At 41.1% G+C, this 22,890-nt stretch overlaps 1 protein-coding gene across 2 annotated transcripts; it reads right to left on the reverse strand.

Annotated features, from left to right (window-relative positions):
* Positions 1-33: 33 nt before the first annotated feature.
* Positions 34-16,254, reverse strand: galnt7 (UDP-N-acetyl-alpha-D-galactosamine: polypeptide N-acetylgalactosaminyltransferase 7). 2 transcript variants are annotated; one of them, XM_060046799.1, is made up of 15 exons: positions 15,916-16,254; positions 14,807-14,918; positions 13,545-13,851; positions 10,987-11,153; positions 10,329-10,459; positions 10,099-10,178; positions 8,685-8,867; positions 6,812-6,929; positions 6,334-6,456; positions 5,628-5,743; positions 3,079-3,181; positions 2,221-2,319; positions 1,890-2,018; positions 1,560-1,590; positions 34-1,242 (listed from the first exon to the last, which is right to left on the reverse strand). In XM_060046799.1, exons 1-15 carry the CDS (start codon positions 16,036-16,038, stop codon positions 1,136-1,138), a joined length of 1,929 nt encoding a protein of 642 aa, XP_059902782.1. In that variant the 5' UTR covers positions 16,039-16,254; the 3' UTR covers positions 34-1,135. The 2 variants fall into 2 exon arrangements, with proteins under 2 accessions (XP_059902782.1, XP_059902781.1); XM_060046798.1 differs by lacking the exon at positions 8,685-8,867 and adding an exon at positions 8,172-8,354 and having other exon boundaries at positions 15,916-16,253.
* Between the last annotated feature and the right edge of the window lie 6,636 nt (positions 16,255-22,890).

The raw sequence follows: 22,890 nt of genomic DNA on the forward strand, positions 1-22,890 counted from the left end.
CAGCCAACACTTGTTGAGGACATAGAACACACATTTTGTCCCTATAACAAGTTTTATTTCTCGATTTCCCCATCATTCAGCCCACAATTAAATAAAAATGTATAATATATTTACAACCTTCACATAATATGCAGATTCTATACACAAATGTATACTTCCAGGGTTATCTTGTAATGATTGCATACATAATATTAATGTCACCCCCCTCAACCAGTCTCAGACACAAACAAACCCAGTTACATTTAACCTGTACCACTTCAAAACCCTGCACCACCCAACTATAATAACTAGTATCCCTCCAGCTGATTTATTCAATAAAATTTCAGTGGACATTGTTAATGAACCAAAAATAATTTCATGATTTTACATTTTTCAAGTAAAGTTTGGCAGAGACTTCACAGGACAGTTTTATCTTGCATTGGGAAATATTCTGTATCCCACAAATTGACTACAAAAGGATAAACTGATCGAGGGATCATCTGTATATAACATACGAGCTCTATCATGTCATTTGTTCAATTATGGACAGCACTTATGCATCAATACGTCAGTTTGGACCGTTTACAACAGACATTTGTTTCAGGTTTAGCAGTGCTTATGTAAGAAGTATGTTAGCCAAGTGTGGATTGAATCCTGATTACTAGTATTGACTGTATGGATAAAGATTGTCTGATGATGTCCTGGGATCTAAATAATTTAACTACTTTAAACAAACCTGGTAAAAAAAAGGTTACAAATATGGAAAGTGACAGTTGCAGGTTAACAACGAGGTGTAAGTAGACCTTTGCGATAAGAATCTCGAAAAAGTGTGTTATCAATCAATTAATACAAATATTTAGTCCAAATACTATTTAGGAGGGCAACCGACGGACGGCGAGTCAGTGTCAAATATGCGGTTGGTTACGACTGCGATGCGGGCCAATGTTTCATCAGTTTGTAGATTTTTAAAAATAAACATTGGCAGTTTCAGTCAATGTATTGATCCGGAAGCATCAAACGATAGTGTGCGTGGATGCATAGCAATGTCCATTGTAAGGCAATGCATATCCATTACACAAATTGACGGATGATGAAGGTCTTCAACCAACTGCCTTGTTTCTCCGGATGCTATTCATGAGTATTCGCTATCCGGTTATCATACGGCAACTATGTTGTTCATCTCCCATTTTTGAGTGGTCTTGCTGTTGTCACAATCTGCTATGAAGAGTTTGTGGAGAAGATCGGAGCGGTCCAAACATTTACCTGTCGAAAACAGGGAGGTATGTTAAAACACACAAACACACAGGCCTTGAAATTTTTGCTCTCTGTTTCCACTCACAACATATATTGGCTCTAAAATAAAAGGCCTGTTTTGAAAAAAACTTGGCAGACAATAAAAAAAAATGTTTTCTATAGTTAGTCAACATTACATTTACATCAACATTACATTTACATCCAGCACAGACCGGTACCGTAGGGCTGTACTGTAACAGGTTAAACAGGTCCAAACATTAACCTGCAGAACAGTTAGGTATGTAGGAATACAGACACACACACACACACACACACACACACACTACCTGTAGGTATATGAGTAAACCGGTGAAGATCCTGAATCGGTGTTTAAAATCAGAGAGTGAGAAATTAGTTATTGGGGGTTACTCTACACAAAAGATTAACAAAGACACATTTCATAACATCATAGCATTTTTTTTTTGGAGTGGAAAAAACTGATATGCATTTTATAGTAAGACTAGCTTTTCCGTACAAGAGACCTTGTCTTCAGTCAGTATATTTACATGCAATGGCCTAATTTTTCCACTGGCCTTCATTTTTTAATCCAATTATTTAGCTACAGTGATTTATTACAAAAATATTGTGCCATGTATGTATGAATGTTTCACCTGTACCTTAAAGTATTTCCATTCCGTGTTTTGATTCATATCACAATGGGTGATGATAACAGCTGAATTATCAGTCCCCCTGGTTAAGCACTGGTCATACTGCATCAGTTGATTTGCCTCATTAATACGAAACAGCTATAAATTAACAAAAACAAAACACAACATATTAACATGATTAAAAAGAGATTCTACTCAGTTGGGAAAATAAGAAGAATGCTGTGCAACTATAATAGGGGCTCCAACAATCATCTCTTTATTACAAAGGGCATGAATTGCGTGACAAAGGAATTTCTGCACAAGGGATTGCACTGCCACTTATGCATGCAAAGGCTATTACCTGGTTTCCTCCCATCCTGTGACAAGGTCCAATCTCGAGGTTGCCTCCATTAGTGTGACCCATACTGTCGATACAGTAGCTGGTTTCAAAACCTCTGATCTGCAAAAACCCAGAATCTCTTAATTCTTAATTTTTTTAATTTCCTTTTGAATACCATGAACTACAAACCCAAAAAACGTACACAATATTAGGGTAGGTAATGAGACTTTTCTGTTATATTTGGCTGTTTTATCTGTTGTATTTCGTACAGTACAGTGTATTAAGGATTCTGATCATCTTTCTGCAGACTGATACCTTTCTTTCTGCCCTACACCCATATAACGGGAGTTATATGGAAAATTGTGTAGCAAAAATAAAGATGTGTGCTCACAGTCTCTGGCCCTGTTCACACCTGGCATTAACGTGCGTCTTGGGGGATCCGATCACACAAGCTTTAAGTACTCCGGTTCAGACATGGCACAACAAAGCATCGAGTGCCCACTCATTATCAGCTCTCACTACCCTCGTCTATATTCAAGTAAACACGCCATTGAAGTTCGAAAAAAACAAATGTTGAGTTGAGCGATGCTCTTCGCGTTCCTAGGCTGCCAGGAATGAAAATAAGAGGAAATCAGACCAATACAGACTGAGATTATTCCTTGGCCAACCAAATGGCCCAAGATGTTGGCCGCACTCGCAATATATATCTAAATGGGCTTTTTAAAAGTAGGCGTTTCAATGTATCCTGGGTGCATTAACATCTTTGGAGCTGTCCTCGAGGCCGGATCACCCAAGATGCAGGTCAATGCCATGTGCGTACAGCGTCTAAAACTACCAAATTTACCAATTAAAAATGTATTTCAATGTAGAAGTACATACCTCACCCCATTCCACATTTTTCGGAGGCAGGGGATAATGCACTGGAATGTCGTAAGCAATTTCCTCCATGAACCATTTGAAGCTCTTGCATCTGTGTTCCTCTCTGACAACCAATAGAAACACATTTTGTGGAATAACTCCATTTAATAATAACGGTTTTTTTAGAGTACACTTTAATTACTCCTTATCTTGTTAATACAATATTTTTGATGATAAAAAAAAAGCAGTTCCACTTTTATACCACACTGAGCAAAGGATGGTTGTAGAGATTATGTTGAATTCTTGGTTACTACATGATTTTTCCTCCACCAAGAGTGGGTCATCAAGAGGTGGGGCGTGAAGCGTAATTTACATCAATCCAAGGAGCTATTCCAATGCGCAAACCATTTGCACACCCAACCCAGACCTCATTGAATTGCAAAATAGGTCGATAGGTCCAGACTTTGGGCTTTACAGGAATCAAACACAAGCCAGTGCAACATTGAACAGTGAACTCTTAATATTCAAAGTAAGAAAACAAAGCACTTCTGGAGGTTTTGTACGCGACCGTCCATCTAGATTAGATTAGATAGACTAGAGGTGATCTAATCTAGGGGGATGTCATATGCAAAGTTCTCTGAGACATCTCAACTGTGCCAGCTTTTCTTTTTTCTATAAATTGTAGGATTCCTGTCAATTCCAGTATAATACACGAGCCACAATGTTATCCAAATCAATGTAAACTAAAATGTACACCAAACTCTACGTCTCTGCGCTTTCTCTGAGATTGTGGAGACATTAAGCATGTAGGAATTTATGCAGATCAAGCGAGGACCTCTTCTCCCTCATGTATAAACAGGCTAAAAGATTGGGAGCGTTTAGGTCATTCACTTTTTGTGACTTTTTTTAAAATCTAGGTACAATGTACATATATTTACTTGAAACAATGGTATGCTTTAAAGGTCCCATGACATGCTATTTTATGTATTCTTTAATATAGGTATTAGTGGGCAACTAACACAGTATTCAAAGACGTTCCCTAAATTCAGCCGTGGTGCAGAGTTACAGCCACTCCGAGCCAGTCGCACATTGAGCTTCCCCCAAATGCGCTGTTTCGGTGGGCGTGTCAAGGAGGAGGGTGGGGGTGTGGCCCTGAGCAGCTTGCATCCACCATGCGCTCTGTTTACAGTGGATGTATCGCAATGGCGAGCCGCACACAGCCTTTAGCCGTGTTCTGTAAATATTCTAGAACACACGGGAGTCCTGGAGCTCTATATCTAAATATTATCATATAGCCTACACAGATATCTATATCATATAATATATATTATCACGGCCAAAAGCTGTGTGAGCCGATAACGTCCACATCAATGTGAATACACACACTGTAACGCAAGTGTTTCTTGTCGGTTCTTTGACGTGTCTTGTATTTCCACAACGAGACTGTCGTGGGGGTTATCTGAGCCATGGTTGAGAAGAAATTGGGGGAAAGGAACTTTGATTTGACTCGCTGAAGTACATGAACTGCGACATGCCGCCGGTTGCCGCGAGGCACCATCGCCCGGCAGCCGGCAGCAGGCAGCGCGCGGTTCAGTCGACTTCAGGTTGATGTGAAAGTGGAAGAACCAGAGACGTCGCAGAACCCGACAAAGTCGTTTGTGATTCATAATATCGTCTGGAGGCGCACACAATATGTTATATGATATAGATATCTATGTATATGATATTATTTAGATATAGAGCTCCAGGACTGTAACGCAAGTGTTGTACACTTCCTTGTTATTTGGATAACCGTTCTGCTGTTGGTGTGATGGCACATAACACGTCGGACTCTCGTATCTGGTATTTCTACAACGAGACTCGTATTGGGGGTTATCTCAGCCAAGGTTGGGAATGAATTGGGGGGAAGGAACTTTGGCTTTGACTCCCTCAAGAACATGAACCACGACATGGAGGAGAAAGGGATTGTTGGCGGCGAATGTCTCCCGCTTGAGCCCCGCTGAGGGACCACCGCCAGAGGCGGAGGTGCATAAGCGCTGCCCGGCAAAGATCCCTTTCTCCTCCTTGTCGTGGTTCATGTTCTTGAGGGAGTCAAAGCCAAAGTTCCTTTCCCCCCAATTCCTTCTCAACCATGGCTTAGATAACCCCCACGACAGTCTCGTTGTGGAAACACAAGACACGTCAAAGAACCGACAAGAAACACTTGCGTTACAGTGTGTGTATTCACACACACACACATGTGGCGCTCGCACGGTCGAGTCTCATTGGCGGGCCAACGTCTCTGGGCGGGCCAGGCAGAGTAAGGGGAGGAGCTGAGATTCCTCATGACGTCATGAGCACAGATTTCCAAATCAGCGCGCTTGAGCCTCCGTTTTTTCAAAGGCGAGCAGAACAGCTAGTGCTCGTTTTACACCAAACGCAAGTTTTAGCCACTGGGGGACCATAGGCAGGCTAGGGGAACTCATATTTATGTTAGAAAACCTCATAAATTGAGATTTTCATGTCATGGGACCTTTAAAGGGTAACCAATATATGGATCATTTTGGAAAAAGACATAACTAATCCTTTACCTGAAGCGCTTCAGATCACTGATGTCTCCATAGGCTAGATTCAGGGTTTCAGGACGACTTGCATAAAAGTAGTCCTTATAGTCATCCCACCACACCTCCACCACCCGCACATAGTTCTGTACAGGAAGATGGGAGACACCATTCATTGTTATTGAAGAATGCAAGAGAAGTACTACTTCTAGCAATGATAATATAAATGTTACGATTAGTTAAATACACAATAAATACTATTTGATAAATCTTAACCTAACCTCAACAGTGATCTTCACCCCATTTAGTAAATGCAGTCAAGTGTGTGATCTTTTGCCATTAGTTTATCTTTCTTTGACTTAATTTCACCTTGTTTTAATTAGACATAGAATAACCACTATTTATAATCATTCATTCATAATAAGAAGGGCAGCAGTATATACCAGCTTGAGTGTACGGCGGCTCAATTTCCCACAGTAAAATATATAGCGGATCATGTTCATTTTTATAATGTCTCCTAACCTTTTTGTCTCCCCACATCAGTTTAACTTTGCACGGCGCAAAGATCTTTATTTCTGGTAGTATTTAAAAAAAGGTTCCATTACAAAATATTTTCTTCAGATTAGGTTAGGCCTCTTAGATTGTAATGTGCTCAATATGGACATGTCATTCACAAAATAGTGTGGACAAATAGTCGTAAGGAACATCCCTTTGAATGTCATTGTGCTTCATGTACCTTCAGTGTAGGTGATGACCCTACATGTGCCGGTGGAGGATTGCCCTGCCATCCCGGGAGTCTGTAAATATGCCCAATACGAGAACATGGCACAAACAGCAGCTGACCGCCGCACTGCCAGATCTACATGGACACACACAGACACGCTCTTTAGCAATGTATATTTTCTATTTGGTGGGGGCTGTCACTTTATTAACACTACCTTCAACATTTTAGATTCAAAGAATTGGAATCGTATAAAACAAACATCCACTTACAAACACAAATATATAGACATATACACACACATATATAGAAACATAAACAACTCTATATATTAGACAAACATACTTTTAATAACACAAAACTAATATAATATACTTACATATACCTAAACTGGTTTCGAGACATAATAGAAAAAACTTGCAACAGGGCTATATAAAGACGCATACCTATATAGACACACCTGCATATATAGAAACACAATTGTTAAACCTACCTTGTATGATATTTCAAAGTTTTCTCCCCCCCAAATCTGTAGTCCAGGGTCATAAAGGCCCAGCTCAAAGAAAAACTCTCTCTCTATGGCAAACAAACCACCTGCCATTGCGGGTGACCTGCATAAGAGACAAAAAAATATTAAAAAAAACGTACAATTGCAGCATTTTGGAAGAAGGCGGTTAAAAATTCAATTGAAATGTCAAATCATTTTTGCATGCATTTTATTACTTAAAAGTAAATCCCTATTGCATGCAATAAAGACATAGGAAGAATAGGGAAAACCAGAAGGAATTGAACTTCTGAATGGTGGAAAGGTGTTTTAGTGAAGAATGAAAGAAGATGAACATACATAAAACATGACCATAGGAGCTACTTACTTTCACCAGAGGCTAAACCTATTTTAGGGGTGGACCAATTCATTTTTTATTAGATATCCACTCTTACAATCAGGTGAAAGTTAAACAAATCCTTTGCCTGCCACTGAATAAAGAGGGATTTCAGAAAAAAGGAAAATATATGAAAAACCTTCACCGTCAAAATAATATAATTCAGTGCATTTGGCAGTATAGAACTATGGCATTTGTGATGAGTTTGGGGACAGGAGAATAAACTGCTAATCTTTTAAAATAAATAAATGGAATAAAAGGTCTTGTTGCTTAAAGCTTTTACTATTTTAAAAGGAATAATTCACCCCAACTGTAGAATATAATAATAATTCAAACATTTCAAACATTTTTGACATTCATGTTAGTGGAAAATAGTTTAACGGCCCTAGCTTCTCAAATTAGGTGGAGCAGCTGCATCCCAAACACAGCTTGTAGACCGCTCTAGACATGCAGCATGGAGCAGGACTAATAGCCCCCCTCGTCCCCCCTGTGCAGACCCAGGCCCCCCTGAAGCGCCTGGGCTAGCGGCACCATGGCTCATAGGCCAAGTAGGAAACGGTTGCTTCTACATCACCGTCTAATTTTAGCCTCATTTAATAACAATGAGAGTTTACCATCTATTTAAATAAATCACCATGTTGTCGACAAGTGTGGCAATGTGTCATTTTTTTGTTTAGTTTTTGCCGTATTTGACATTAATTTGCAGTGATTTTCAAAAAATGTAAAAAAAAATATTAATTCCAATCTCCCATCCTAGGCCGTGTTAATTTGGAGAGTAGTCAGGCTGCTAAGCTGACAAAAAAAAACAGTTATTTTTTTCACCCATATAATTGATAGAAATGTAATGCAAGAGTGAATTATTCCTAGATACAGATCCTGTGGAAGTTCAAAGGCAAACCTAACTTTAGCTCCAAAAAATGGTAGCTCCATAGGTGTTAATTTTCTGGATGTAGAAAAATAGTTTGGCAGTACCTATATGGCTCAGTCTTAGAGTTTCTTAGCCTTTTCTCTCTATCCCCAAGTGGTACTCTTTTCCAGAGTAAGCTCCAGTCCCAAGCTCCTCTAGCAAAGCCATCTTGGTCTCCGCCCCCCTGTGGCTCAATGGTGAAAGTCTGCCCATGGATGGAGTCGATCAAAGGCACGGTGCACACTGTTCTGGTGGGGGAGGTTTGGAGGGCACATGAAGGATATGGTACATGCACACAGGAGGAAGCGGGGGACATGGGGGATGGAAAGTGGTAGAGACACATCATGCACATGATGGGAATAATGTAAAGAATGTAAAGTAAAAACATCACATACATGAGAGGGAGGGGCCATGCGCAACAAAACACAGTGAGGAAAGGTTTTGCAGGACAATACAAAGGTGTGGTCAAGCGGGTTGGACAGACAGATGGATGGATAAGGGGATAGTTGGGGATGGAAGGTGGAGACAAAAGACAACATTAGGGTTAGATGCTTGTGGAATGACGTGTGGTTGTGTACCGATAGGGCTCAGTAGTGTATTTTCTCTTGGTCTTCTCTCGGTCACTAAGTGGTACCCGCTTCCAGAGCAGGCTCCAGTCCCAGGCTCCTCGAGCCAAACCGTCTTCATCTCCGCCCTGCTGGGTCTCCATAGTGTACTCTTTACCGTCAATATAATCTATCAACGGTACTGTACATATAGTCCTACAGGTAAGTTCAGACAGACGGAAATGTTCAAAATACCTAATCCTTGATCAGACGCTAAACATAAACAGGCACTGGTATCGAACCAAATAATTAGTTAACTTATAAAAAGTTTAACATTTGTATCTGTAAGTAATTGGAATCATCTGCTGTATTAGTTACGCAAACAAAAACATTGATTGCACGAGTAGGTTATATTGTTGGAGAACATACTCAGCATGCACTTCATCATTCAGTTATTTCCAGCTATGAGAATGGCACACCTAGATATTGGCAGTATGTTTCTTTTACTAAATTCCAGGAATAAGCTTGCTTTTTGATCAGTTAAATAGTGCCCAGAATTTGACTTTGCATGATAACATGTATAAACTTTAAATCAGGAAGACTAGGTTATGCCCTAAAATTAGTTGAGAGATTCCAAAGCAGACAAAGGAATACACTAATTAACTAATGACTAATTTCCCCTAAATGGGAGTGGTAACTGCCAACAGTTCAAAGGTGCAGTATGTAGAATTAAGTGGCATCTAGCTAACAGACATGGCAGATATGGAATATAATCATCGCAAGTATGATTAATAAGGGTCCCATGAACATAGAATGGTTGTTGCAGTCTTATCTTCCCCCTCTACTTGACTGAGATGCTACACTGAGCCCGTCTGACACGCGGTAGCATGCAGCAGACGCGTTGTTCGTAGCTCCCAGGTTTGAATGAGCCCGATATATCTATATCTACATATCTCTAGAGGACGTGCTTTAAATCACGATTTTCCTCGTACGCTATGACCCCTTGATTTACAGACGTAGCAAGGAAATACAATTCATAATCCCCAGACATTGTCAACTCTGTCAAGGATAATTCCAAAGGCCCGTAGCTTCTCCTGTTGTTGGAAAGGAGAGGTGTGATGGATGCAATCTGCAACCTAACCACTAGATGCCACTATATCCTACACTTTTAACTAAAGATATTGAGACAATTTAAATCGAATTGATGCACAGACCACCTTCGGTCTCACAACTTCCTTTTCGGCCATCTCTATAAAATGGAACAGAATTTCAATCAAATCATTGCAAATCCGTTTCTCCGCTAAATAACCAAGTAAATGAAGAATACTTGTTTTGTCTGGGGGTAGAATAGAATGGTAAGGATTTCATACAGAAACATTTGATATACACCTCACAGTGAGGTGAGGAATGTTGCATTGTTGTGTACATGTTTTGGTTAGTGGGTTACCTGTCTTTTGAGATGGGCGCCACCAGCGGTGCGTACCAGTTCACGCTGACCTCACAGTGGGCATCAAGGTAAATCAGAACCTGGAACAAAAGGAAGACCTTTGAGAAATGACCGCCGCTAAATGTGGACCAATCCGTGCAGGATAAAATAAGGGATAAAAATCATTGTTGATAATCATTTAGAGAGTAATCACACTCCAAAGCCTTTTGATCAAGCTGGAAACAGCATACCTGTCCTATAGTGGCCTTCTGGGCGCCTATGCTCCTGGCTTGAATAAGTCCTTCTCTCTTCTCGTTTCTGAAAAGTTTGACCAGACCGTTCCATTGTTTGATGTATTCTTCCAAACGCTCCTTAAGATGGACTATATACGCACAGTGAGGCATGCACATAGACACAAAGAAATGGACAGATAAGAAAACAGACAATAAACTCAATGACATACATATACAAAAAACAATAACTCATCTCTGTAAATTGGCCTAGTATTTGCATTATGAGATATTAAATACATTTACTAGTAATTATGCAATTACCGTAACCTAAAACAATCCCCAATCCATTTGTGTTTTCTTTGGATGGAAAAAGTATTGAATATTTCCAAAAGCTTACAATTATAGAAAGTGTGTGTGCGTGCATGATGCAATACAAAAATATATTAAGTACATTACTATTTAGTCTGTCTTACTATAGGTGATAGCCTAGAATTAAGATCGTGATTATGATTCCACATTTTAAACGTGTCCTCACTACAGCTGTTCACTAAAGATGCCTACAGTGGTTGAGGAAGTTGGAGATCAAACACTTTGAACTTAATGACACCATTATTCTGTATTACTCGGGGAATACAAATGCAGCGAGAAACAATTCATCTCATTCAATCATGTTTACCTTTGTTGCTAAAGTCATCTATCATGACAATCTCCGCCAGGTATCTCCTGGGCGTCCTCTTAATGACGCTGTGGACGGTTCGCATCAGTGTTGACCAGCCTTCATTATGAAACACTATGATCACACTAGAAGTCAGCAACCTCTCATCATAATCCCAGTGCTTACACCTGGAAAAGAACAGAAAAGGGGAGGTTATGAGAAAGAAAACTAAATTATCGTTAAATCTTCTCTCCAAGCCCAACCTTCATTGGCATTGCTACAACCTCTCCCCTTTTTCCATTTGGCTGCAGGTATAGGTCCTGGATGTGTAACAGCCGTTTTCCTAGCACATTAAACACCATATTACTGGGAGTCCAGCTGTGGTTATTGCACGTGGATGATGCCCCTTGGTGTTCTGGACCAGAGACTATCCGACACGCAGACCACAGAATGAAAGGCTAGTGGAATGCATTCTCCTAAAGCCATCTATAGGCATGGAACGTTCTTAATGTCTTCTCTTGGGAACAGAGACATTTTCTACAACACTGTTGGTGTGGACAGGAATGTTTCCAAGAAAGGGTGAGGAAAAATGACTTCACTAAAGAGGGTTAGTGGGGGATATCTGAGTGGTTTCAGACTTTAGGAGGCAGGTTCTCTGCTGGGGGCCACGCTGTACGCAGTAGAAGAGCATGCTCAGGAGGCGACCAAGCCGGCCTTATTGTTCTACGGAGGGGTACCACAAGTCTTACCTGCCCTGCAACATCTGCCTTCATTTTCTGGACTATACAAAATGTAAACAATCAAAGTTTATATCTATGAAATCAAAAAGTTGCCGTTCTCGTTTGAGATTGAGATCTCTGCTAGGTTTTGTAACCCTGATCATAACTAAACTGATGAATATAATTTATAAGCGTTTAACTGGTTAAAAAGGATTAATACATGTGAATGATGCCTTTCAGGGTATAGACAATTTTCTGCGAAAATGCACTACCCAGTAGGCTACCGACTTAGAAAAGAATTGTCGTGTCCTCAAAGCACACTGGGGGCCGTGTCCACCAAAAGCCTTTTTAAAAGGCGGAGCGCTCCGTGCACTGCTTTCAACGCGTTTGTACGCGCCTCTCAAAAAAGGCGCATGGAGCGTTTTTCGTTTACATCATTAATATGCGTCATCGTTTGTATCCATAGATATACAGCTTCTATCTGTTGGCTCCATCATCTGGCATCTGACACCTGAACGTCCTCTCTGGTTGCTCCTACAATTTTATTAGAAAATGAATGCAAGATTAATAGCGCTTCTTGCCGTGGCAGCGGAGGTTGCGGACGATCCCCCTGCGCCTGTCGTGGTTGCCCGGAGGAGTGTGGGTCCACAGCATTAGGCATCGTGGCAGGAGGCAGTACGGGGAATACCACCTTTAACGTGACTGGTCGTACAGGACCGGACACTCACTCACAGCTGTTATTAAACTTTCGTCCGACATGTTTCAGTTTGTTTCAGTTTGTGTTCTGTTGATACTTTTAGCCTTGCCTCCTCCTTGATTTTGATTGGTCGTTCGAAAAAAGCGCCGATGACGTGGAGCGCTTTTCTTCAAAAATCCAACTGTTTTCAACTGGGGCGTGCGTCTAAAAGCGTGAGGCGCACGGAGCGATTAACCGCCCCGGGCGGCTTTTTAAAAGGCGCGCTGCAAGCGCGTCCTGCCATAGAGAATGCATTGCAGACAGGCGCTCCGCCTTTTAAAAAGGCTTTTGGTGGACACGGCCCCTAAGTCCGGACTAAGCACTCTGCAATAAAGCGATCTAAATCGTTGAGCAAACGACAGACTGAGTGGTCCGAGTCTGGCCATTGTTTCAGAGATTCAGTTTCAATTAACAGCTGGCCTTGGGACTGTCCTATACGTTCCACGCAATAAAAAGAAAGAAAAGAAAAGAAAATGAATGAATTTACAACAAGCTCTGTATTTTACTCTATTCACGCTCAGTAATACTTTTTTTTCTCTCATCTATAGCTCTAGTTGTAGGCATAGATCCGTCATTAGATACAACATATAATAATACAATGTAATATTAAATTCTCTTACCCATATTTAATAAGCCAATAAAAGGTGAATGCCATATATATGATGAGCTTTAGGTTAGATCTATAGCCTACCTATATATTCTTGGAGCCATCATTTGAGTGAAATTGGTTAGAAATGGCAGTTGTCTGTCTGGTATTAGTGTATGAAATGTAAATATATCTGTTCCTAGTTGACTACGCTGTATCCGACCATTTAGCACTTTGTGCCTGCCTCGTGTATGAAAGCGCTACATAAATGAAGTCGCCTTGCCTTGCCTTAGCATTTAGACCGCTCACACCTGTTTAATGAGTTGGTTTTGAATTCTTTTCATACCTATCCTTACAATCAAAGCCGTCTGTAGAAAAACGGGATAATCAGGACACATGTTCTAACAGTCTAAAAGGGACTAGAGAAATTGCAGGGCGGTACACAAACATTTCAGTATTAAACAGTACACTAAATGCTGTAATTTAGAAACAACAGTAACAGCAGTGCATGTAATAATAGTATTGACAAAGAACTTACTCCTCATGTCGTAGGTCGTTGATAGACCTATCCAGGGATATCATGTCACTGGCCACCATATTGAAGCCAAACTCTTTGATAGAGGCCTGCACAGCGTCTTTGTAATCGGGTCCCAAGACAAAGGGCTTCCCAGCCTCACCTGGGCCCCCTGGGACCCCAGCAGGCTCCGGCTCTTTGGGTTCAAAGTTCCCCAAGCTATCTTTCTTTAAGATCGGGCTTGTGTAGGCATTGGAGTGGGGCTTGAATGTGACGTATTGTTGCTGGATCGCCTGATTCTGGTTGGGGATCGCAGGATGGATGTCTCTGCCTGAAAGGAGAAAGAGAAGAGGTTAGCAAAACTCCAAAATGTAGATGCATTGTTGGCCATTAATGCATTTAGACTGTGGCAACCTGCTAGTCAGGTTTAAATGTTTTTTCCTATAATTGAATACATGTTATATTATTTCTGATAATTGACAATATCGTGTTTTGTTCTTATCCGCCCACTTCACATTGGTCTACGTAGTATACAAAGTTATTCAATTAATATTTATTCACGGCCTACATCGTATGTGTGGGCTGCGACAACCACATTTAACTAATTATCTACATAAAAAGATAGAGTTTTTGGAGAGATTTATCCAAGTTTAAGGTTATAACCATTTCCTGTAAAGTTAGATTCGACTTTTTCCTGGGAAAAGTATCTTAATGGCTAGATTACCAGATGGGGTAATCAATATATTATTTCTATACATGTTTAACCCAAAAGCTAATGGCTGACAATATCAGATATCAAATGTTGAGCATCATTGAAAACTATTTCTCAACATGGGTCGGGCCCTTGTTATACAGATATGTTTGTGTTAAAGCTAGGCTGGGCAATTTATTTTAGAAGTGTTTTTTTTTTGTCAGATGTCTTGGATTGTCTTTAAATCCCACAAGCAATCAATAATTCAAATGCTCTTACAACAAACATTTTAAAAGTTCAGTATCTGTGCCTGGTTCAGGCCTGTAATAAGCCTGTCCAATCATTTCAATCTGCCAGAATGAATTGATTGGGCTCTGCCGGTGTTGTCTTCGCGGAGCACTGGAGTATACCACAAGGATAGGAGGATATTTTCCTAAAGCTAGCAACCTATTCTTGTGTTTTGGGCGACGTGGCTTTGGAGGGAATCTTAAAGGAGGTTGTTTGGATCGCTTCAAAAAAGGGTTCTCCAAATTGCCTACCTTGGCTTTAATTTCAACATTGTTTCAGAAATAAATCAAATTAAACCATATCTCACCTTGTTTGAGTCTAATAGAGTTCAAGTCTACCTCCACTCCCTCTACATGAGGCCATGGTACCACTGGTTTAAAAGGTTCCACCGGGTCCTTTCTTAGTTGCAGACTATCCTCCTGTTGAAAGAATGTTGGTTTTGGAATGGTGATGATTGCAATTTCTATTTACAATTTCAATGATAACAATCAGAACCAGCTAATGTATTGATATAGAAGCAATTAAAGAAAAGAAAAAGTTTTTCAATGATATGAGATTTACAATTTTAATGATAACAACTAATAATACAGCTAATGTATTGCTATAGAAGCAATCAAAGAAAAAAAAAGATAAACAGACTAGCTATCACTTGACGACTGAAAGCTTAGTCAACTTCATTCAAGTAATAGAAGTGCATGTATTCAGGCTTTGTGTAGCCGTTCATCCATATTTATCCATTTCATACGGATATACCGGTAACTCCCGGAACACATTTGTTTGTTTTGCAGTTTTATGATCACATCTGAGCAGAGGGATGACGTTTGCTTACAACTTACAAACTCTACCAACTATTAATTGAAGTAAGATAATATTCCATATATATATTTGTAATATTCATTAGAAAGAATTACCAATTAATGAAATCAGACATTAATATCGGCATAAGTATAACCTTAAAAAAAAAAAAAAAAACACTGAGGGCTCTTCCGAAACCCTTAGTAGGCTAAGTTATATTTATTTAAAGCTCATAAGGTCCCTAATCAAAAGGAACCAACAGAGCTCATTAGCAGAACCGTGATTTAACATGATAATACACTTCCGGGTTTAGAACCCAACTTCCAACACCTCAAGTCAACACTACGAACCCCAAGTTCTTCTCAAAAGGCTCGTTTGCCAGTCCACTAAGTCAGTTGGAGAATATGTTAAATAAACAGGAACAAAACAATTACATTATTATTTATATGCGACAGCTAAAACGATATCCACAACATCTCCGCGATGCCACGTTCAAAGCCCGCGGTGCGTGGTTCACTGCTACACCGGGCTCTGTGCGGTACGAACCACACCACAGAGACACAACCCGTGTTCATTTTGATATGATATATCATCATTTGTTATCACGTTGGTTCTCCTTACCCGCTTCGCGAAGGGGCTGTCTTCACTGGGCTTCGGCGAGAGGAAGGACCAGAGCACCACCAGGCTGAAGAACGCCCCGACCACCAGACCGCTCCGCAGAACGAAGCCCACTTTGAGCCTCATAGCGGGCCCAGGAGGTGACAGGGAGCGGGCGGCTCGGGTCACTGAGGCACCAGAAGGAGACCGGCGGGCGGGGGAAGTTCGGTTCACTGAGGCCTGTGGCAGACACTAGTTTTGGTAGTCGCTAGTGTCGTTGTCGTGTGGTTTGAACTCAGTTCGCCCGAGCCGGGGGAAGCCATGGAGCGGACTAGACTAGATCAGACAGCGGACTTCCTGTAGAGAAATACTTTATTTCAAAGTAAAAGCCGCAGAATGCTTCCACGTCATACCAACCACAGCCTCTATCAGTCCAACTATGACAGGGAATTTGCGCCTGGAACCTATGCATGCAATTTAGCAAATATAAACCGACTCTGGGGATAAACTCACCAACATTGCATCTCTGAGGTAAGCTTCGTTAATCTACTTTGAATGTGCATGCCTTTGCCAAAAATTAACATTAGTCATGCATGAGAAACTTTCTGGCTACCATGTCACTCCGATTTTTTCTTTTGATAATAACAATTTGGAATATAGTATAACAATAAGCCTATTCGTTATAATGTTACATTTCAAAAAGGGCTAAATTTGACTAGTGTAGAATTACCGAACGTGAATCAGATGTTAATTCCAAAGGTTTATTAACTCGTTATAGAGTGGCGAAGTCACGCCCCTTCCGGTAGGGCTCATGGGACCTATGAGATCGAAAAATATGAATGGGTGTCAATGGAGAGAAAATAATTATTTTCTGGTCCCAGTCTTTATATGCCCTGGATTACACATATGTTGTTTGTGGATTTAAATGATAATTTTTCATGCAAAGAAAACTAAAAATGTTCGTGAAGAAGTTTGATAATTTTAGGTTTTATGTGAGGCCGCTTTGTGAACTACAGCTCTTCGCTGCTCTAGACGCATATGATATACGTCACCACACCCGCCCTTGGAACTCGGCACAGAGATGGCCATCTCTCTGCCCCACTTCACCGCTTTTTCCAAGGGGAGGATAAAAGCATCGAAAGAGGTGAAAACCATTATAAGTCGGGGCACGTGCAGAGTTTCAGTTATGCCGATGGGAAGATTGTCGGTCTTCTCCACGCCAGTCGCAGGGAGCGTGACGTCACATACGAGCCATGTAGTCTTTCTCGTTGTGTTTTCTCTACAGCCTTTATCTGAACAATTGCACAATAAACGGTCGAACTCTTTGCATGAAAAATTATCCTTTAAATCCACAAACAACATATGTGTAATCCAGGGCATATAAAGACCGGGACCAGAAAATAATTATTTTCTCTCCATTGACACCCATTCATATTTTTCGATCTCATAGGTCCCATGAGCCCTACCGGAAGGGGCGTGACTTTGCCACTCTATTGGCTAGCGTGCGTTGACCTGTGCTCTTCATGATAAAAGTTCTTCCGTTTGATAATGTCGACAAAAATATTACTGTATTATAGACACTAGCAGACACAGAGGACCACACCACCCACAGTCAAGACTGACACGGCTTCAAATAACAATAATAGTATTCATAATCATTTGAAAATGAGAACTTCTGAAGTTATGATGACTTCAGCGCAGTTGATGTTTAGCCACAGTTAATACATTCAGAGTAGACCTGAGGGCTTCACTACGACATCATTATCCGGCTCTGAACTATGCGCTCTGTGCGCGTTCACATCAAAGGAGCTGCGATCGCGGGCTGCTGATTTCCTCACAGCCTGAGAGCTATGAGGAATACAAGTGATTACAACACATTTCTGACAGCAGAACATTGCGCAGGGCTCTCCGTGAGACGCACGCAATTAAACCTATGCACACGCCACACAACTTGCGCCGCTATTTAACAGTGGAAGGGTAGGAATCAAATGCGTCCGGGTGAAATTTCAAAATCGTCCGAGATTTTATTAAAGCCTCAATACATGTCCACATTTAATTTGCGTTGCGTTCCTCTGGGTCTGTCACAAACTAGTTGGGCTACGCCCTCCCCTACTCAGTTCTGTTCGCTTTGCATTGGTGGAAGTGAGTAGGGGGTGTGGTTAAGTAAAGCCTTCAGATTGGACGGTTTGACTTTAGAGTTACCGTCATGTTTTGAAATTTTTTTTTTTACCATTATTGTTTTATAGGGACAAACATTAACATATTTCTCCTGCAGGGGATTGATAAAGTTCTATCTATGTAACAGAAGGAAACACTTACTCATACTCCATCAAATATTCATACTGATACTTTGCACACTTTACCACAGCATTGGCCTACTGAATGCCACAGATATATTTTTAAGCATTGGACTGAATGCCACATAAATATAATATATGTTTTGCACGTTTGCAACGTTTAAAAGTTCAGGGAAAAGTATATGCCTCTACTGGTGTTGCTTAGGCCAATATCCTTTTGAGGCAGTGTTGTTTCTGAATATTAGTGTTAAGGGCCAATAATGCCTACTATCATACATTAGTCACCATGTCTGTGGACAAATTTGTATGCAGTCACATATTAATATATCCCCCCCCCCCCCCCGCCGACAAAATCTCACTCTGAACTCAGTTCAAAAATGGAGAGCCCTGCATTGCGCATCTGTTGACCTTTAAACAGATACTTTTTTCTTGCTGGAAGATATTTTATATTGTTTTCATATTATTATTTACTGACAGTGATTACAGAATGCGAGTGTGTGTTATATTGAAAGCGAGGATGGGTGTGCCTATGAATATAGGCTACAGTGAGTTTTTTAAGGTGCTGTACAAGCAAATCATATTGACTACTCTGTACAGGGACAAAGAGTGTACAGTAACCTACTTCATTCAATATTGAATAGTCTACTGTAGCCTACACTATGTACAAATGGTTTTGCTCTTTGCTCATGGCAGTGACAGTCATTTTAAAATGTCAGCAGGCAAGCTTCACTCATTCCAGGATGTATTATGCTTTGTCCTATAGCCTACTTGGAACGTGTTTTGAAATGGATAGTAGCCTATAGAAATTTGCCAGCTGGAATACAAAGCAAACTCTCCTTCAAATGCACATTCATGGAAGTCTTGTATTGTCATCCCCAAATAATGCTGCAATGTAATAATATACATCTTTAAATGCACAATAATGAGTCATTATTTTTATTATGACCTATAGTTTGGCCTTAGCGTCTCGCAGTCTCTCTGTGTTTCCACATATTCTCCACAGCTCCATCCCCTGTCTGAACCAACTGCAATTTTCCCCCTGGTTTTTCCTGGGAGTTTTTACTCAGTCGATGTGAGGGTTTAAGGGAAGAAGTTGTTGTTATGATGCTCATGCTAACTGCTAAGCCCTTTGAGGCAAGCTGTTTGTAAAAACGGGCTATAAAAATAAAATTGCCTTGCCTTGCCTAACCCGCTTGGACTGTAATTCATATTCATGCTACTAGTTTGATCATTGACTGACTACATGAATAGTTGCACAGAGGAGATTATTATGGTCTTATAGTCAAACGGTATAGGGTATATACAAATGTTATGTGTTTAGGTCAGTTATGATGAGATCTAGTTAACATCATTAAAAGTAATTTCCAAACACATTAAAGAAAATAAAAAAACAAAAGCAAAGAGATTTTGCAGCAGTTGCCCACTTTTACTTAAACAGAGTGGGATAGGAATCAGGTTAACAAAACATCTAAGAACATCTAAGCTGTCTAACACATTACCAACGCAACATTGAAACATCATAAAACATCACAAAAAAAACAGCTGGAATGCAAAGAGTTTGCTTTGTATTCCAGCTGGCCTGTTATGAGCAAATTTCTATACGCTACTATAGATCCATTCCAAAACTGGAATGGATTCCAAAAATGTTCCAAGTAAGCTATAGCACAACGCATAATGCATCATGGAATGAGTGAAGCTTGCCTGCTGACACGTTAAAATGACTGTCTCAACTGCCATGAGCAAAGAGCAAAACCATTTGTACATAGTGTAGGCTACAGTAGCCTATTCGATATTGAATGAAGTAGGTTACTTACTTTACACTCCCTGACATTGAGAGTAGACGATATGAATTGCTTGTACAGCACCTTTTCAGCATTACAGTTTTTCTTGTCCTTGGCACACTCGTTTGGTGAGTACAATTTTTCCCATGTGCAGACCGGTTTGTTTCTGTAAGTCAGCCCCAGCTGTTCGTGCGTGCTAGTGCTAGTAGTGCTAGTAGTGAGTGGAGTAATGTCGGTTAACGCTAACTAACTATATTATGGACATAACGTGGCTATATATTGATGAAACTTGGTCAATGCTTTATTATTTTTTCAATCCTTAACTTCCTCGGTGTTGAAATTAGGTAACTTCCAAGACGTATGTCACGTTCAAATTGAGGAAAAACTTCAGTGTAACGGTCGGGCGAGCGCTCGTGACACGCAGGCGAGCCCTCCGGGGCCTGCCCGTATTTCCGACACCTCATTGTTTCCGACGTCTCAATGGTCCGAAATATTTCCCATTAGATCGACATGCCACTATGCCGACGGTTCAATGTTCCGAAAACGAAACCCATTGGTCCGACGGTCCGTTTGTCCGACTTTTCAAAAAGGAGGCGCATTAGGCCGACGCATTAATACAACGTAGGCCTATATATCACGTTCCAATGAATATTGGAGAGCAAAGTGACAACGCTTCACTTCCTTTCGACAGGGTGTTTCAGCACCATGGACAGAGAGCGTACGGTCTAATTCTCAACACGGGCACGAACACACACACACACACACACAACGGGAAAAGTATTAGTCGTTGTATAACGTGCGCTTCATAAATTCACCTCTTGTGACCGTTCAGCCCACAGCAACAGTCTGGCTTGGTCAAGTGCACTGCTGGAACTTAGCCTATCGTCCTTTATTTTTGGTTTCATAATCACACATTTGGAATTGCGCCTTTGCCTATTCGGCGTATTGAACCGTTGGCCTAATGCGCCTCCTTTTTGAAAAGTCGGACAAACGGACCGTCGGACCAATGGGTTCTGTTTTGTTGTTTGTAAGCTGTTTGCTTACATCAGAGCAATTGGATTACAACAAAAGCAAATCAATTTAAGATTAAAATCAAAATAAATTATCTTGTGAGTGTTACAATTATTTCATCATTAGAGTATATTTCATCATACTGAATATTGTGTGCATATTTTGAATTTCAAATATTTGATTTAATTAGTATTTCTGGACTGTCTCTATAGATATTGTGGGTTTGACTTATAGTCCATCATACCCAGGACTACAGTTCCCTTGATGTCTAGCCACATAAGTGAGTCATTTACCATTCATCATTTACCATTGACCTTTTATACTGCTGTGTTCACTTGTTCTTGTCTTAAAGAAGTACATTGATTTAAAAGCTTGATAATTAGATAGATTTTTGCAAGGATTTAGTTGTCCTATAGCTCTGGTATTTGAAGACTGATACTAAATGTTAGTGTTTTTGTCTTTCTATTTTGTTCGGCTTGATGCTAAAATTATCTTTTCTTTCTTTTTCAGATTTTTCAAAAAGACAAAGCTTCCTATGAAGTGGACGTGTAAGTACTGCACATTTTGTGCTGAAAAGAGGAGCTACTTACTTAAGCATTACCGCTTAAAACATGGGTGCCACACCCGAATATCCCCACTACCATGCCTTCATAAGGGATGGTCGTGGTGCAACACAACTGACATTGTCGAGACTTTTTGCTCCCCGGATTTGGAGTTTATTACAGTTAAATGCAGACCGTTTTATCTGCCAAGGGAGTTTACAGTGGTGTTCTTAACTGCTGTTTACATACCACCGCAAGCTAACGCTAAACTAGCACTGGCTAGTCTGCATGACGCTATCCAACAGCTGATAAACAACCACCCAGATGGTGTGTTTATAATAGCAGGCGACTTTAACCACGCCAAGCTGAAGACTGTAATGCCAACATTTCACAAGTTGATTGACTTTCCGACCAGAGGCAATAATATCTTGGATCAGGTCTACTGCAACATTGCTAAAGGCTACAAAGCGTCCCCCTCTCCCCTTCTGGGCCGATCCGATCACATCAGTCTGCACTTAACACCTGCATACAAACCCCTCATAGCAAGGTCCAAACCAACAGTTCGCACCGTCACTGTCTGGCCAGACGGAGCCATGGACAGGCTACAGGACTGCTTTGAGTATACCGATTGGGACATCTTTAAACAGGCTGCCAATGACAACAACCACATAGACCTCAACACCTACACCTCATCAGTATTGGACTACATCACCTTCTGTATGAACAGTGTCACCACACAGAAGTCAATACTAACACTCCCCAACCATAAGCCATGGATGAATGGCGCTGTAACTGGTCTGCTGAAGGCCCGGGATGCAGCTTTCCACTCAGGTGATGCAGAGGCCTACAGAACAGCAAGGTCCATTCTGAGGAAGGGCATCAGGGAAGCAAAGCACCACTACACGAAGCGTATCGAGGAGCATTTCAACAGCTCAGACTCTCGACGCGTGTGGCAGGGCATCAGAACCGTGACCGGCTACAACAGCAGCAGCTCCACACACGCTCAAAGTCCATCCCTCCCTGACGACCTGAACTGCTTTTTTGCCAGGTTTGACCGCACTGACAACAGTGACAACACACGGGCACAGCAGGAACCCTCACCACCGGTTCTGACTCTGAGCCCCCACGACGTGAGACGGACCCTGCAGCACATCAACCCCAACAAAGCTACTGGACCTGACGGAGTACCAGGGCGGGTTCTGAAGCACTGTGCAGCGGAGCTGACTGCGGTGCTCACGGACCTGTTTAACACCTCCCTGCTGCAGGCCTCCGTCCCCACATGTCTCAAGACAGCCACAATCATCCCTGTCCCAAAACAATCAGCCATCAGGTCCCTCAATGACTATCGGCCAGTGGCGCTGACACCAG

Source organism: Gadus macrocephalus, chromosome 3 (assembly GCF_031168955.1).
Source record: "Gadus macrocephalus chromosome 3, ASM3116895v1".
Taxonomy (NCBI): Eukaryota; Metazoa; Chordata; class Actinopteri; order Gadiformes; family Gadidae; genus Gadus; species Gadus macrocephalus.

What these genes read in the sequence shown, in the direction of transcription:
- galnt7 (XM_060046799.1), bottom strand. Translation starts at nt 16,038, where the DNA reads ATGAGGCTCAAAGTGGGCTTCGTTCTGCGGAGCGGTCTGGTGGTCGGG. An exon ending in AGAAGGCCACTATAGGACAG is followed by an intron (nt 10,179 to 10,328) that starts GTATGCTGTTTC and finishes CTTTTGTTCCAG; the next exon opens with GTTCTGATTTACCTTGATGC. An exon ending in ACAGGATGGGAGGAAACCAG is followed by an intron (nt 2,019 to 2,220) that starts GTAATAGCCTTT and finishes GTTAATTTATAG; the next exon opens with CTGTTTCGTATTAATGAGGC.